General features: G+C 44.8%; 1 protein-coding gene across 1 annotated transcript in view; it reads left to right on the forward strand.

The window, feature by feature from the left end:
• Positions 1–18,368, forward strand: part of EGFLAM (EGF-like, fibronectin type III and laminin G domains) — a 55,915-nt gene that overhangs the window by 13,283 nt on the left and 24,264 nt on the right. The window contains exons 9-13 of the mRNA XM_008579802.1: positions 4,876–5,001; positions 6,214–6,457; positions 10,060–10,171; positions 14,091–14,207; positions 17,917–18,097. Of these exons, the coding sequence (XP_008578024.1) occupies positions 4,876–5,001; positions 6,214–6,457; positions 10,060–10,171; positions 14,091–14,207; positions 17,917–18,097 (780 nt within the window). The remainder of the gene's footprint in view (positions 1–4,875; positions 5,002–6,213; positions 6,458–10,059; positions 10,172–14,090; positions 14,208–17,916; positions 18,098–18,368) is intronic.

The raw sequence follows: 18,368 nt of genomic DNA on the forward strand, positions 1-18,368 counted from the left end.
GCTCACTCCTAAAGGTGATGCCATCGTGAAAACTACAAAAGATGAAATTTACTTAAAAGAAAAAGATTACTATCCATATGTGCTAATTTTTTCCCAATTGATCAAAGCAAACAGTAAGCAGCAATGACTAAAACAATTATTAAAGCTCCCACTATGGTAGGACAATGTCTCCAAAATCCTTCTTGGATATCTGATGATTCAGAAGAACCAGCAGTTCCATCAGGAGTTTCACGTGATGTTTATGAGCCTGGACTCTGATGGCAGATTGCCTGGATGTGACAAATCAGTTAACCTGTTTGCATCTCAGTTTTTCCATCTAAAAGTAGGACCTACCTCATAAGATTATTTTGTTTAAATGAATTGCAGTGCATTAAAAGTAGTTAGGATAGGGCCTTGCACATAGAAAACTCATTGTAAGTATTTCCTATTATTAATATTTTAGTATTCTGACTCCACCCAGCAAGCCAGCTAGAATTTATTTCTTCAGGGAAACAGCCCTGAAGGACAGATCTCAAGGCTGTATGGTATCCTCTGACAGGTAGTTCAGAAATTGCAAAGTTGAGCAAGAATTGATTTCTGCCAGCTTTTTATTTATTTATTTTTGGGTGGCTGGTCAGTACAGGAATCGAACCCTGGACCTTGGTGTTATCAGCACCACACTCTAACCAAGTTAACTGGCCAGCCCTCTGCCAGCTTTTGAAATTCTCGTATGTGTGATACTAACTCCTCTGTTGAGCAGGTGGCACCAAAAGCACCTACCTTGCTGGCTCCGGCTCCCAGGACATAGCTATAGCACTGTTAGATTTCTCTCCAGGAACCTTAATGGCAGGCGTCATTCATGTTGCTCTGTCATTTCTTCCCATTTTCCCCTGGGGTACCCGAGCAGGCTTGTTATCTTTCTTCAGCTTCCATATTTGCTTTCTTTTAAGTTAGTTCTCCTGAAATTCAAGTTTTTGTAAGTCAAATACAGTCTCATTATGGGGGTCATGGCTCCTCCATCTGATACCTCCAATGACATGACTTTTTCTCTATCCCACCTCCCCTCCCCCCCACACCTGTTTTCACTCTTGAGAGGAACTTTCATTACTCAGCTGCTTCCATTTCATCTCTTATGTCCTTCCATTTCATCTCTCATCTCTTCATGAGGCTGTTCCAAGCTACTGGACTCTGCAAGTCACACTCTAGAACAATCAGCAATCTCGGCAAACTTTTGCATTCTCTGGCCCAGCCTTTTCATTTATCTTTTCCATCCAAATTCTTAAACACAAACTGCCACCACTCATTTTTTCCAATCCTGTCTTGGATCTCCACACCCTGCTGAAGCAATGTCATAGAGTCAGCGTCCCAAGTTATTCCAGATTCAAGTGGTCTGCGGGGGCCAGGGGTCTCACTGTGGCTTATCAACTCTTTTACTCATTCTTTCACTCAATAGATACTTACTTGAGCACCTGCTTAGTGCTAGTCCCAATGCTGGGTGCTGGAGATAAAGTAATAAACAATCAGACAGGATCTCAGCCCAGCCCCCAAGTAGCTGCATGAGGAGGGACCAAATTAACCAAAGAGTCACACAAGTAGATATAAAATTACAATTGGGGGTTAGTGTTAAAAAGGAAAAGTGATGGTGCAGCGATAGCATATAATACAGAGATTTTGTGGTCTGGGGGTCAGGGACAGCGTTTCTGAAGAAGTAAGTATGAGCGAGAGCAGGAGTCAAAAGGTGGAGAAGAGAGGGAAAGGCATTCCAGGCAGAGGAAGTGGCTTGTTCCTGTAGGAGAGGAGGGGATGGGTACCATGATCCAGTTTGTGTTTTGAAAAGCTCCTCTGGCTGTGGACAGCTCACTGGAAGGGGTATTGAGGGCTACGTGTAGACCAGCCGAGAGTCTGCTGCAGCAGTCCAGATGACAGGTGAGGAGGGTCTGATCCAGGTGGTAGTGGCAGTAGACGCAGAGACTGATCTGACACATCTTAAGGGGAAAATCGGATAGGTCTTTGTTATGGACTGGGGGGGGGGGACAGGGAGGTTGCTCCTGGTCTCCTTAGCATGCTCCACCCAATGATGTTCCACCTTCTTTTCCCTCCTTAGGAGTCTTATTTCACCTCTGCCCCTCACTTCGTTATCCAGCGTACGCTTACACAACAGCTGGCATACAGTAGGTGTCAGTAAGTTACTTTATATGTGGAGGATGAGGTCCATCCAGCTCTGTATGGGCATGACCTTGTAACCACACTGTCCTCCATCCCAATCTCAGAGTTGAAAGTCTTCCTCCTCTCTAAACCTAACCTGTCCATCTGCCCTCTGCACCCACCCTTCCCTGCTCCCCTGGGACCTTGCTGCTAGGATTCTCTCAATAGCCCAAGGGTTCTTGACCTTTCTGGTGCCCCAGAGCCCTTTCACAGTCTGGTGACGCCTCTGGACCTCTTGTCAGAATGATGGTTTTAAACACAAAATAATAAACATATTATTATAAGGGGAAACAATTATACTGAAATACAGACAAAATATTTTTAAAGTTTTGATATTATGATAATATATGTGCTTCTTTGTAAAACATGAAGGAACAGGGTTATTTAATGGTGGGTGAAACAACTACTATGATTTCAAAGTAGCAACAAGTGTAAATGGCATTTCGAGATATCTGCAACAAACCGAATGCACACAGCTGTAAGCTCTTCTGGTCACAAGTCACAAAACTGCTAATGCTAGAATGTGTTGCCTGCATTCTTAGTTGCAGGAAATACCACTTCCAGTCAGTGCTTAGGGAAGCGAAGGTGTAGCATTTTCTCTCCAAGCTCACACACGCTGCTGCAGCTAATCCCCACCTGCTGGGTCCTTTCCAGCTTGAGCAAGCACCAGGCCGTGCACAACCCTGCTCCCCTCTGGTTTGAGGACCTGGGAGCCTCTCTCCTTTCTTTCGAGGCCCGATTCCGGCAGTGGATATTTCTGCAGTCATCTCACACTTAGGTTGAGCCAAAGTGAGCTCCTGCTCTGCTTCCCAGAGGCCAGTCCTGTGCGCAGCCCCCACTTTTTCCCTCAGCCCCCCACACTGCACACCTCAAGATCGCGCTGGAGTCGTCTTCCACCTCCGATCTCTAGAATGAATCTCTTCTTTCTCCTCTCCCTGGGACTCTCTCATTCCTCACATTCTCCTGTTTCCTTTGCTGTCACTCTGTCCAGTCCCTGTAGGATTTCTTTCCTTTCTCCTACCGTCATTCGTCAATCCATGTCACGAGCCACCGTGGTCATCTCCCTGAGACACTGCTTTCATCAAGTCACAACTCTGGCTGGCTTTCATGACCTCCCTCCTCCACCTCATTCCCACCTCTTAAATAAATAGTTATAATATAAACTAATTTAAACAATCTAATAATTTAATAATTTAAAGCAATTTCTTCCATGTGAATCTAAAATAACCTGAGGACCCCTCTTCTCCTTGTGGAACCAGCACTTCTCTGAGAAAGAATCTCAACCCACAGGAATTGGTGGGGCATGGGGACCTGGTAGAGTTTGGCTAAGACCAAAGTCAGATCTCTGTGGAGACTGTGACTGCTGGGGGTACTATCCTTAGGGCTGTGGCTAAAGAGACTACCGGTCACTTTTGCCTGAACTTCCAGCAGCTGCCGGCTGGAATTTGCAGGGAGGTGAATCCAGCTGGGGTGGCAAGCCACCTGGAAGGGCTTTAGCTAAATTCTGTTATCAGTCCCTGAAGTGAATCTCTTCTCCTGGTGACACACAGAGTGCCCAGCCCTTCTTCCTCCTCTCAATGAGTCTTTACAAAAAGAAAATGTGGATCAGTCCAACCAATGCAGATGACTGATGGGGAAAGGATAAGAGACTCACCCTGCTGAGATGACACTATCAGTCCAAGGAGGGCTCTTCTCACAGAGGGTAGGGCTACAAGCTCATGCAGGTACAGCATTGGAGATGGGGGAGACGGGACACACCTGGACCCTTCACTTCACAACCCAATTATAGACTCGCCGCCTTTGCCTCCAGCCCCAGAAAAATTGCTTTGTACTCACCTGTGTGGTTCTGAGCCAAATTGTGGTCTGTCTAACTTATTTCTTAAACACAAAGAGAAAAGAAAAACCAAAGAAGAGCAAGAAAAGCAGCCCAGGAAAAGTCCATTTGTTTTCACTTCATCTGATGATCTGCATTTGAACATGACAAAGTATACCCTCTGGGGAGCCCTCTGATGTGTTTGGTAAAGAACTAACCCATCTGATGTTGAACCTTTCAGCACCTTTTGCTCCAGGGCGTCCACCTTCCTGTCCCTCACAAGACTGTGACTTTGGAGGTAGAAATAGGGATTCTAGCACTGGCATGCTAAGGTGTTAGGACGCCCTCTCTCCTGCCTCCCTGCCCCAGACAGAAGAGTCGACAATTTGGGCGAGTTAATGAGCTTAGATACAGCTGCTTAACTCCTTCAGTGCTTACCTCGCTGTCTCCACTCTGAACCAGCAAGGCAGCAGCACTTAAGCTAATTGGGGTCACACAAATTAGAATGCTTTTAACATAAACACTCTGCTGACATTGGAGGGATTGAAATACACTCTTGTGGGAACAGAGAGATGAATTAAAGTAGAAGCAACTCAGCCATTCTGGTCAGTGGTTATAAAGTTGCCCAGCGATTTATTATTGATTTATTGTGTCCATCATGTTTATAAAAGTGTCTGTGGCTCTTCATAAAGGACAAGCCAAAATCAAATTAAAATGAAGAGAAGGCTCCTGAAAGCTGATTTGCAGTTGTGCAGAGGTGCACATCAACAGGAGTTGGGACCAAACTGTATTTATTGGGAACTCTGAGCGTGATCAGCTCCATGGTGCGGGACTGGCACGCCGGCGGGCTGGCTTTGTAATTCCCATTCTGTGTTTAGGGGAATGCAGCAGTGGGATCTGTGACGAGGCCTCATGCATCAACGGCGGCACCTGCACAGCAAGCAAAGCCGACTCCTACATTTGCCTCTGTCCCCTTGGGTTTAAAGGGCGACACTGTGAAGACGGTGAGAAAGAAGCAAGTTGATGGTGGTTTCTATCTGCACGTTAATTCATGGGGATGTAATTTTTCATCAGTGTCCTGTTAGCAACACCCCATGAATTTTTATGGGATCAATGTTACTTTGTTGGGAGGGATGAGAGAATCTCTTTTTTATCAGGGTGAAGTGTTTCCCAGTGCCAAAGTTTTGAACCAGCCAAAGATATGTTTATCTTAAGATGCTAAGCATGGGTGGGCTCCTCGTAGTCCTCAAATAGCTTTTAAAAAGCCTGTATTTGTGTGATTTGTATCAGACTGAATTTAAACCATTTAAAGCTCATGCATTTTAGAATATTTGACAGTTTCAAAAAAAAGATTGGGAAGGTATACATAGAAACATTAACAATGTGATGGGACAAAAGTCATCTTGTTTTTTCTTTTTACTGTTCTGCTGAATTATTCACCCCTCAATACTATATATATATATAGATTATGTAAATATATATATATGCACATGTATATATACATGTAAACACACATGCACACACAAACACATATGTGCACACAAACACACACAACTAATTACTGAAAATTTAAAGATTTTGGAAAACCATGCAGGGTTGAACATGCTTTAATTTTTTCACAATTCCAAAATTAAAAACAAAACAAAAGAAAATTGAGGCTAAGACCACAAAGCTAGTCAAATTCTTCCATGAGTGATTTAGATTTTGACCTAAGGTACCATACTGGGGGAAATTTTTGTAACATTATAAGCTTAAATCTCATGCCACCTAGAAGAGGGCGGATGAGTCAGGGTAAGCCAATGCTGTTAACATACCATCTCGTATTTCAGTAGCCTTACATAATAAAAGCTGAGTCTTGCTCACATCATAAATCACTGCAGGTCATGCAGTCATCCTGTGACACAGGCCTCTGCCATCTAGTGGCTCTTCTAGGGCCTTAGAGTCCTCCGCTGACTTCTGCATTGAATCTGCAGGTGAGAGAAGAGAGAAAGCGCATAGAGGATGAAGGGAAGTTTTAGGGGCCAGACCTGGGGGCTGTATAATTTTTTCCACCCCCGATCCACTGGCCAGATTTCAGTCACACCATCCACTAACTGTAAGGCGGCTGGAAAATGTAGTTTAGGTCTGTGCCCGGGAGGAAAAGAACACAGCTATGGTTGCACAACTAGCCAGTGCCTGACACAGAGCGATTTCTAATACCATGCTTATTTCTTCAGCCTTCACCTTGACAATTCCCCAATTCAGAGAGTCTCTGAGATCCTACGCCACAACGCCCTGGCCACTGGAGCCCCAGCATTACCTTTCCTTCATGGAGTTTGAGATCACCTTTCGGCCAGACTCGGGAGATGGTGTCCTCCTATACAGCTATGACACAGGCAGCAAAGACTTCCTGTCCATCATCATGGCAGGGGGCCACGTGGAGTTCCGCTTTGACTGTGGCTCTGGGACTGGCATTCTCAGGTGAGAGCTGTGACCTTCTGGAACTCCCTTCCCCCAAAAGCCAAGCAGTAACCACTTTGGAAAAGGACCAAATTGCCATCCAGTAGCTTACACTCTTCCTGAACTCCCTACGTAGTTATCTTCTGAAACCTGTTCTGCTTCATACAGATGACAGGCCTCCTATAGATACTGCTCTTGCGCCCTCAACAAATAACTAGCCAGCAGGCAGCAATTCTCTGCTTGAAACTGTGGAAAATGGGCTTGCTTCAGGTGAGAGTCAATAATGCCCTCAGCAGAAACTTGATGAATTGTAGCTAATCAGCACCTTACACAGAGCATCACACATGGTGGGCATTCGACAAATCTATGTCAACTAGTAAAAAAGTGTTAAAAAATACTTAATGAACAGAAATGTCTGTAGTGACCTCATTTAAAATTTTAACTTTCCTCTTGAACTATTCCTTTGCTAGTTATTTAGCAAGTCTCTTACCTATTCCCTGACCAATGCGGATGGAGGATGAGTGGTTTCAATAGCGGGACAGTAAATGGGTGCTTTAAAAGTTCTTGCTGGTATTTGCAGAATTGGTCTCAGTAGTCAAAACTTTGCCCCTGTTATCTAGTTTGTACTATTAAGTTACTTATCAGATCTATCGCTCCTGTACAGTGAGGCAGTAGCTTTTTGAATCCCTTGGAGCCTGAGGTTGGCAGGTGCAGATGTTTTTCTTGTTTGTTTATGTCTCCCTTTTCTAACTGTGTTCCTCTCATGGTAATGTTAACCTTCAAGCCAGAGGGCCACTAATCAAATGCAGACACGCTTGTTGTTCCTACATCTGTCTAATTCTTTTCTTTTGAAACTTACTAGAATGTTTTGCTCAATGGTGCCCAGTTAGTCTGCTGTTTTAAAATAAATTACAGGATGTGTTCAATCACTAGTCATACTGCTAGATTGTCATATTTAGAGAATGTGGGTGAGATGTTACAAGCATGCATTGCTCTTGACTACTGATCATTTTTCATGGCTAATGGGAGTGCTCACTGCATTAGGTTTCAACAATTCTTAGAAGGACGGTTTGTGTTTGTCCTTGTGGCTGAATTCCTACACGTCAGTGACACCTCCCACCTTGGGGACTGGACAAACATTTTTGTACCTCTGGTTATGCAAAAATATCCTATATCTCAAGACAACTTTCCTCGGTATTTAATTGATTCAATTTGCATATGATTATGCAAAACAGTCTAGCAATTCACTTAGCACTATATGTCAAGTTGTGAAAGGAAGACACCTTGAATATCACCTTGCACTTTCAAATAGCTTCTTCCTGGATAAGGAATGACCAGAAAGAGCCAGGGGAGGGTCAGGGCTCATCAGCTCTCCTCTTGAACAGATTGCCCCTGCTACCCTGCCCCTCTGCAGTGGCAGCTCCTGCTGTGGGGTCACAGGCACAGAGGACCCTTAGAAGTTCAGCATTTCTCTCTTTTGTAACTCTGTGCCTATTTTTGACAAGAGGTGTTTTTAATTTTTTTAAAACATAAGTTATTATTTCTCTGCCTGTCAGGAAAGGTGACTGGAAAAAGAATTCTTGAGTATCAGGTGAAGAAAATGAGACAGGAGTTTCCAAGGAACAAACCACCACCTGCCCCCCTGTCCTACACTGGTGTCCCCTCAGCAGTGTAACCTGACAAGAGTAATCACTATTGGTGCTTCAGACGCCCCTTTCAAAGTTATTTATTTGAAAATCATTTCAAAGACTTCCCACCCAATTAAGAAAATTCAGTGAAAGGCTGAACTACAGGAAGTTGTGGAATTGGCCAAATCATTTTAACTTGAAAAGGATAAGGTGATCAAATTCATTATAAACTTGATTCAAAAATCGAGACACTTGGAATGAGCTCTTGATGGGTGTGATCGATTTAACTGTGCTGAGGAAGGCAGGGTATTGACAGCAGGTGACTTCTGCAAGACAAGAACACAACCACGGGGCTGTTGGTTATTACGGAGGTGATCACTTAAAAAAGGGCCGCTTGTTTCTTTATTGCATATTGATTTAGCTGAGGTGATTAAATTCTAATTGCCAAAGACGAATCACAAAAGCATTTGCCAGAGCAAAAAAAATCAAATGAGGGGGAGGTGACCTTCCAATAATTGTGCCCATTGGTATTCTTCATGGTTTCCTAAAGATGATCCAGGACCGAAAAATAATTGGGAGGATCAGGGAGGGCCAGGAACTAGGCACTGCTAGAAATACAAATGCAATAATGCTACTCTTTTTGCACACCTCACTATAAAATGTAATGTGTAAAATTCCAATAAATATTATTTAAACTTCAGGTGCTTCTACCTTGAATTAACAATTAAAATTTTAAAATAATTTTAATCCTTTTCACAATATTAGAAACCATAGAATCTGTTCCTCCCCAGCATTTTATTATGAAAAATTTTAAAGAAAAGTTGAAAGAATTGTACAGTAAACATTCTTATATCCACCAGCTATAGTATATAATTAATGTTTTGCTATATTTGCTTTATCACATACCTAGCCATCCTTATATCCATCTATTCATCCATCCATCTAGCTTTCTTTCTTCTTTTTATGTACTTCAGAAGACGTTGCAGACATCAGTACACCTAGGAATGTTTTTTTTACACCATAGCCTATATAATTATTTTCTCTTTTTCAAAGCTTGTGCACCATTAGGATTATATTTTATCCTCATGCCACCCCTCATAAAACCAGATTCACTGTGCCCACATTTCAGGTTTGTTGTAAGAAATAAACAAAACGATAAATGCAATGCCCCTACCATGAAGCGTTTCATTAAATGGCAGCTAGTACTGCTACTGTTGCTAAGCTGGAATTATTGTTTCCCTTTTACTGAATGGATTGAGGTGCCTAAGGTTAGTATCAGTTTCATCATAGCTAGATTGATGAAAATTATCCATAACATGCTAACATACGCTCGGTTTCCTTCTATATTTTTTCTCCAGGAAAAAATAGTACCAGTAGGCTGTATATAGAAGGCTGGCTGGTTACCTCAGTTGGTTAGAATGTAGCCTTGTAACACCAAGTCACGGGTTTGGATTCCCATACCAGCCAGCTGCCAAAAAAAAAAAAAAAAAAAACCAACATAGATATCATGAGGGATTGGTTCATATGATTATGGAGACTGAGAAGTCCCATCATCTGTCTCCTGCAAACTGGAGGCCCAGGAAAGCTGGTGATGTAGTTGCAGTCCAAGCCCAAAGGCCTGAGAGCCAGGGGAGCCAATCCTGTAAGTCCAAGTCCAAGTTCAAAGGCTTGAGAATCAGAAGGCTGATTGTATAAGTTTGAAGACCCAAGAACTAGAAGTGCCAATGTCTAAGGGCAAGAGAAGATGGACATCCCAGCCCATTCTTTTGCAGAGAGAGCAAATTCACCCTGTTTTTCTTCTATTCAGACCCTATAGCAGACTGGATGATTCCAATCCTGGACATCTTTTTTACTCAGTCTGCCAGTCCAAATGCTAATCTCTTCCAGAAACATCCTTACTGACACATCCAGAAATAATGTTTTACCAGCTACCTGGGTATCCCTTAGCCCAGTCAAGTTAACACATAAAATTAACATCACATCTTCCTTCAATAGGAGTGAAGATTCCCTGACCCTGGGCCACTGGCATGAGCTGCATGTATCTCGCACTGCGAAGAACGGTATCCTACAGGTGGATAAGCAGAAGGTAGTAGAAGGAATGGCAGAGGTAAGAACACAGCTTTCCCCTTGATGGTTAGTGTGAACTGGGTTACTATTTTCTACTTATCTTGGTAGAAAAACAACACAGTATAGTGGTTAAGCATATGGACTCCACTGCCTGGGTTGAAATTCCAGCTCCCCAGGGGGAAAGTTACTTTTCTATTCCTCAGCTATAAGGGGGGATAGTACTGGCCATATAGGGTAGTTGTAGGGATTAAGTGAGTTAATATTTAATAAGCACAGCATTTCAAAAATTTCCTTCCACCCCCTTCACTCACAGTCTCTACTTTGTTCTTGGCAGTATAATGTAGTAGGGAGGAACACAGACACTGTGGTAGGGCCAGTGGTATAGAGGTGTCACATCCAACAAGAGCAAATTGTAAAACCAAACTCTTGGGGTTCAAACTCTAGCTCCCCTATGTACCAGTTGTGCAAGCTCATGCCAGCTGCTGGACCTCCCCAGTGTGTGTTTTCTCATCTCACCACTGTCCTCAACAGGTATAATAGTGATGGCAACAGTACCTACTTCATAAAGTTGTTATATGAATTAAAATAATTATATATGAGGGTACTTCAAAAAGTTCATGGAAAAACAGAATTAAAAGATAATGCAAATCTTTCCATGAACTTTTTGAAGACCCCTTGTATATAAAACATTACAGTACCTCACACATGGTCAGGTCTGTGAAGTTTTAGTTACTACAGTTAGTTAATAGTGTACTATCATGGACTCAAGAACACAGAATTTCTACTCAAGTTTGTAACTTTCATCCATGATTTTATTACCAAGAGCATGTCCAAAAAAATTAAAAGCTTTTTTAAAAGGTGATAAGATTTCATTCAAACTATAACCTATTTGGATTCTGTACACACACAAAATTTACAGACCCCTAAAAAGAGAGGGAACTTTGGATTTTCCATCTGAATTTTCAAGTCTTTATTTGTGCAAAGAGATTTAAAGAGATCATTGACGAATTTGGTTATACTGATAAGCTCATGGATTGGTAGAACATAGAAAAAGAAGAAAAAGAGACCTTTGCTGGGGAAAGAGGTATTCGGTTGAGGAGGAGAAAAGAAAGAACACACACGCTGCAGGGATGGCAGTGGTGGAAGGGTCTGCTGGAACCAAGGACTTGCTCGGGAATGAGACAATCCCAAACTGAGTTCTGCTTCAAGAGGTGAGAACTCTTCACACCTAGAAAATGCTCCCTATGTATAGTGGAAGGAAGGAAAAATGGAAGGAAGAAAGGAAGGAATATGGATGAAGGGAAATTGTTTTTAAAGAGAGAGCTGGAGTCTTTTCTGGTATAATCCAGAGAATCCTAATAGCTGACTTTTGTCCAAAATGGAATTAGAAGTTCACAAGTATAGACCTGACTGTATGTTGGCTTAATCATACAAATTCAAAAAAGTATTACATATCTCTCTAGACCTTACTTACAATCATCTGTAAAACTGGAACAAAAGCTTAAGATGGGAGTGTTTGTAAACAGTAGGATTAAAGTCTTTGATTATAAGTGAGGAACTTTTCAGGACACAGTATTTACCATTAGGATCTAAGACAATGCAGAGGTATAAACCGTACCTCAGAGTTCCTATCACTCCGTGTCAGCAAATGAAAATCAATCCAACCTGGCAGAGCCAGTGCCCTCCCTTTTGGCCTTCTGAACTGTGTGTGGGTGCACGGAGCCGCCCACCTGGAAAGCCTTGGGAACATGGGGGAAGGTGTAGTTGGGCTGTGCATTTGGGGAAGTTATATGGAGGCTGCTGTGAGCCAGGAGTGGGAAGTCCCGATGCTTGATCTCAGTGAGTTGAACCTTAACCAAGTCTCCTCCCACAAGGAATTCTGTTCCCCACCTGTGCACACCATGTTCAATGCATGGCTGACAGGGACAGTGCTTAGAGCTTGGAGACAGGTGGGGCAGAAATTAGAGTACACTCTGGGGGCTAACCCAGGACGTAGGCACCTAATAGCCTGTGTCCACACTAAACCTGCCCCCCAGACTACTCAGCCGACAGCGCCAAGAAATACCAAGAGCCTGGGGTAGAGCCCAGCTATGCAAGACTCAGAGAAGGGCCAGTGCTTCTGAGGGCTTCAAAAACCCCAGCCCGGGGGTTTGCTCAGCCTTTCAAACTGCTTCTAGCTGAGCAGGAGTAGCAGATCCAAACACAAAGCACCTCACTTTGGAGCAGACCTCACTTGGTGGGGTCTCTCTGCTTCTCTCCTGCGGTGCCTCATGCATGTGGCAGTGGCAGCCCTGCCTCTTGTTAGCAGGCAGGTGGCAGGGGAGGATTCTGATGAGCAGCCAGAAGGAACCGGCTCTCACCCATTTGCTGGACACAAGCATAACTCAAGAGTTTTTTCAAAACAGCCTGCTGCTCTGAAACCCCTGTGACCCTGCAGCCTTCCTCCTTTCTCTTATTATCTTACTTTAACTTTGGGGTAAGAGCAAAGACAAGGCAGAGATGCCTGTGGGTTTGTGGGGACAGTTCCTGCCTGGTTCAGTATTCTGCTGGGCCACAAGAATTCCTGAAAGCCTTCTGCTTCTTTAATGACCTCCCGGGAGTTGCATAAGAACCCTTGAAACTGCCGGAAGGTTATTGACCGAAGGCAGTCTGCTCTATTAATCTCATCGAGATTGCCCTGGGCTGCCTGGCTGGACCCAGCCACTGCACGCACTCCCCTGGATAAATGGAGCATCCTTCTCTATGATCTTCCTTTCTGCTCTTCTCCACTTCCAATCCAACCCCAAATGCGTTCCTCTCCCCCTGGGCAATGATCTTCCTAAAACACAGATCTCTCTCTCTCCTGCTAAAACCCATTGCTTTTTGGGTAAGGTTCAAACTCCTGACATGGCTTATAAGGCCCTGTGTGATCTGGCCCCTCCTTGCCTCTGCCCTGTACTTAAATTCCCTCGAAGCTCTGATTTCTTCTAGTTTCTAGAACTCTAACTCCTTTGTGACCATGTCTGGGGTAGGGCATGAGACATGCCCCCCCAGGTGTACCCGTAGTACCTGTAGAGTCCCCCCAGTGCTAATCCCACCTGCTCATTTGCTTATCTGTATTCCCCACCCATGTAAACCCCTGGAGGGCAGTCACAAGGTCTTTCTTATTTACTGTTGTTTGTCCAGCACTTAACACAGTGCCTGGGACATAGTAGGTGCCTAACAATATTTATTAAATAAATGATCAAATGTTGCTACTATTTGTATATCTTTTATCATAAATCAAATGAAACAATAACTTATGTTACCTAAAGTATGTTCATCCCCAGAGATCTCAAATTTAGGGCTCTATTTCCCAATCACGCTACACCTCCACCAATGGTTTCCTGAAGCACTAACCTGAGACCTGGGCTGAAGGAAGAGAGAGGGAGAAGAGGGCATGGTGAACCACTCCCTAGGTCTGAAAGCTTCCGCCAGAAGTGATGCATTTCTCTTCGGCTAGTATTTTATTGGCTAAATCAAGTCACATGGCCACACCTGAGCTCAACAGGTTGGAGGCCATCTTCCTGCAGGGAGGGGTACTTCCAAAGGAGCATCGAATACCAGCGGCAGTGATGCAGTCTGCCACATTCATCATGACACAGCTGTGAGGTGGATGTGATGAGTCCTACTATACAGATGAGGAAACTGAGTCTCAGAGTTTATAGTATTGTATGTGTATAGTATGGTATTCCGTGCTCCTATCTACAGATAAGGAAACCGAGTCTCAGAGAGGTTAAGAAATTCACCGACATTCAAGTAGGTGTTAAGGAGCAATGCAAAACAGTGCAAAAGTCAAGCCAATGTGTAGACAGATGTCGTGATGGGTGTTGAAACTGTCTCAACCTCTTGGTTCCCCAACAGGAGATCAAAGGCTCATTTGATAGTCATAACCATCTATTCTAAAGTTTTACTATGCTTTGTCTCCAATCTGTTGGCAGGGAGGCTTCACACAGGTCAAGTGCAACACGGACATTTTTATTGGTGGAGTCCCCAATTACGATGACGTGAAGAAGAACTCAGGCGTCGTCAGGCCGTTTAGTGGGAGCATCCAGAAGGTACAGGCTTCTCTTCCTTGTGTTTACTGTGCCACCCTGACTGCAGACCATGGAACTGAGGATTGTGATTAGTGACATCTGCTACACCCAGGAAAGAAGCTTTGAAACGTTTTAAAATTTTTCAGATTTTATTTTTTAATGCTCACAGCATAGTTTTCCAATCCCACTTGCTTATAACATTTGCTCCTTGGACCCTGCTGGGTCTAAGCCCAGCAGACATTCCATGACTGCCACTCAGTGAAGATGAATTTCTATAGCAAATCTACCAAAATATACTAGGACTGCTGAGGGAGGCACTGGCATCAGGTGGCTGCAGACACTTCCATGACTGGGAGCAGGGAGACTCATAGCAAGTCTTGGCTCTGCCTCTCTTGGCGTTACTCTGCAGTTTGCTCAAGATAAGAGCCAGCTCTCATCACCACCCCCCACACTTGAGCAGTTGTTGTTCATTAATCATGTAACCAAACTCTTAAGAGCATAAGGAGCCCTTCCCTGGAAGGTTCAGAAAACAACGCTCAGTGTAAGTTACTGGCTCCATTCGGATTTGCCTCTCATTCCTTCTCCGGGGGCTGCCTGTGATCCTGGTCACGTGCACGTGCTCCATCTGCAACAGACCAGCAGCTTGACTCATCAGCCCAGCCTGGCAGGACCACCAAACACTGGGAGAAAAAGGATCTGAAAAAATTCCTGTTCAGTTCCTAGATGTTAGCTTCATCCTGTTTTCCTTCAGTGACACATGGTGGCATGTAGGACACCGATTCTTTCTGGACCTGAAAAAGGATCGGTGGCCCATGTGTGAAGTGTGAGAGAGGCTAAGAGGAAGGAGAGACAGTGAAAGAAGGTTTAAGCATGAGTTGCACAGCCAGGCACTGGGAAGGGCCCCCGGGGCTGTGTCCTTCTCACCTGTATCTCAGTGTCAGGCCCATCAACATTTGCTGACTCATGTGTTTTCCTTTGTTTGTGATGTCAGCAACACTTGAGTGCCAACCACTGTCCCCCATGAGTGGGACTGACCATGCTTAATTGTGTGTTTGAAATTCTCACTTAGGAAGCAAGCTGAGATGCTGAGAAGCTGCGTCCCTCTGCCTGCCCTCCTCAGGCTGTGCCCCCTTCTTACAGCACACACAACCCTTCCTCCTCACCTCCAGAAAGGCCGCCCTCCCTCCCCATGGCTGAGTCACTGGCTGAGCTGGATCCTGCAACAGACGGTGCCATTGCTGTCTTGTCTTGAGCCCATTTCTTCAGCTTCACAGTGCTTCTCTTGTAGTGTGAAAGGGGAGATTACAGAAGGTTACTGGCTACTCTCTAGCAGCTTCTCAGATTCAGGAGTGGGGAAGTTTTCCCCCAGCTCTCCCAACGCTCTCCAAGGGCTACACAAGCCTTTGGGAACGTGGATTAATGGAAGGAAGTGCCATTGCTCACCTCTCCTAACCCCCTGAGCAGTGGGGGTTGCCCTGGGAGGTGTTCCCTCTGTCTCTGAGTTCTGCAAAGCCAACAACAGCTCAAAGTAAATACACATTCTGTGTCAAGGGCTGAAAAAGTTGAGTCCATTTGTTTGGGGCTGGGGAACCCAGTAACCCCTCCTCTTAAATCATCAGTTTTGCTAGAGCCACGTTGCAGGTAAAAGGGAGCAAAGGAGCTCTGTAGCCCCAGTAAATAAACACACAGTGTTACCGACGGCCAGGTTCGGCTTGCCCTCTTGCATTAAACAAATGACCTGAAACTTCAAAAGTTGATGCAAGGATTGGAAGTTTATTCAGATTACTGGTACTCAACTAAATGTCTAACCAAGCAAACAAAGAAAGAGAAAAGAGGAGCAGTGGGGTCCGGTTTAGCCTAGTCCCAATCAGCGGGGCCAACCTATTCCATTAACAGTAATTGATAACAGCAGTTCTCCCCACTGTTTTCAGCATAAAGAAGAAAAGTATCAACTAGATTTAAATCAGAAAAACAAAGCATAGCTAGGAGCCCTCCAGGGTGCACCTATACAGAAGTGGATACAATCCAGCCAAGCAGAAGAAGGCTCAGAAAATCAGAGAAAGCTAAAGAGAATAAAGCATTGCCTTGTTGGAATTTAGGCCAGGGACTCCAGGAGAGATCTACCAGCCGCAGAGACATGGGAGCAAAATAGTCCCAGTGGCCACTTGCCTCTTGCAACTGGAGTCCTCTCCGATGCCCAGAGCTTTCCAATTTTTGCCAGTGATTAAATTAGGCTCTCAGATTCCAAAATCATAGAAATGAACAATGTACCCAACAGTAAAGCAAGCAACGCTTTATTAAAAGAGGAGATAGACTTATGCATAAGGGGGTAGCAACAGTAAAGCTAGCCCCCCCCCCCCAGGGGAGCTTTTCAGGGTTTTTTTTTTTTTTTTTCCTTTTTGTCTTTTTTTGTGACCGGCAACGGGATTGCAACCCTCGGTGTCGCGCCCACACCGTGCTCAACCAGTGAGCGGACTGGTCTCTATATGGGATCCGAACCCTCAGCAGGAGCCCCGCCGCACTCCCAAGTGCTGCACTCTACCAAGTGCACCACCGGGCCGGCCCTTCAGGGTCTTTTATAGGGAAAGGAGTTAAGGGGTGGCAGGCCAGTGTCACTGGAGGTGGTCCATTCTGTTCTTCCTGGTTGCGTCATGGGCACATGTTCAGTAGGCAGTGGTGTTTATTGTTGTCACCCCAGGAGGGTCATTGTAGCAGTCACCTTGATGCTTTGTGCTGCAGGTGGGAATTCCTAAAGGGGTCTTAAGGTTAGTCTGTAACTTTTACAGTTATAGTAAACAAGCCTTGGGGAGGGGTTTTGCAACTCAGTAAACATCTGTTTCCTCTCTTATCTCAGTCTGTCAGGGCAGCCCATGGGGTAATCATTTGCCCTGGGGGATCTCATGACTGAGGAGTGAAAAAGTAACAAAGTGTCCTCTGCAGGGAAAATGGAGTCAGTTTGGTTCACAGGCCTAGCCTTACTCTGTTTCAACAGCTGTGCTCAGGATGTGGCCTCAGTGTCACTTTTTATTTATTTATTTATTTTTAGTGGTGGGGAAGGGGATGTGGAGAGGGAGGGAACTCAGAAATGTCTGGGATGGAGGGTAGCAGGAGTGAGTGGAACAATCAGGGAGGCCTGGGTGATGGAATTTTAGGAGATGACATGAGAATATTAGCCAAAAGCACCTGCAAGTAGGACAGTGAGCCTCTCCGGATTCCACAGCCACCTGTGGCCATCGCTCCCCTCTGCTTCCTGCTCCATAACACTTGGTTTTGTCTTCCCCCTACTCTGCTTTACAGCAGCCTCTCCCAACCTTGGCAGCAACTTCCCAGGTGATTCCTGGAAACTTTTGAAAGTTAGTGTCGACTGGGTCAGAGCTTCTGGTTCAATTGGTCTGAGTGGGCCTAAAGTGCCCCCAAGTGATTCTAAGGTGCTGCCAGGTGGAGAACCTGATATCTGTAGCTCCTGGGACTTCTTTACAACCTCCCTGAGTGGCGAGTCTTCCAGAACCAAAGCAGAGCTTTACTCTGCAGATTCTCCCGATGACCAAATGTAATCACTTCAGCTCCTGCAGCTCTTACGAGACTATGAAAGCAGGAACTGGACTTTTAAAAAAATTTTTACATCTCCCTCACTATGCGTAACTCAGGTTAGTGTGCTGAGGAGGACTTCTGAAGACTGCAAAAATGTTTTCTCAGTTCCGGAATTCCTTAACATTTTTTCTGTCTTAAGATCATCTTGAATGACCGAACCATCCATGTGAAACATGACTTCACGTCTGGCGTGAACGTGGAGAACGCCGCCCACCCCTGCGTCGGGGCCCCCTGCGCCCATGGGGGCAGCTGCCGGCCCAGGAAGGAGGGCTATGAGTGTGACTGTCCCTTGGGCTTCGAGGGGCTGCACTGCCAGAAAGGTACACTTGGGGGGGGGTGGGGGAGGGTGTTTAAGGCCCTGCTTCCTGGAGGGGGTGGAGGGAACAGCCTGTTGTGGGACCACCAGTCTTAGAAGAAGATTTGGTAACACTGGCACTGCCACGCTGGTTATATTGATCAATGATTTCAATACTTATTAGATGGTTAATTATACATGAACTACTATAATAAGAATTAAGTGCTGTACTACTTCTGTTAGGTTAGGTAAACAGCTTCCCCATGCCCTTCCCTGAGACTCCTTATTATCTAACA

Source organism: Galeopterus variegatus, unplaced genomic scaffold, assembly GCF_000696425.1.
Source record: "Galeopterus variegatus unplaced genomic scaffold, G_variegatus-3.0.2 Scaffold81, whole genome shotgun sequence".
Classification (NCBI taxonomy): Eukaryota; Metazoa; Chordata; class Mammalia; order Dermoptera; family Cynocephalidae; genus Galeopterus; species Galeopterus variegatus.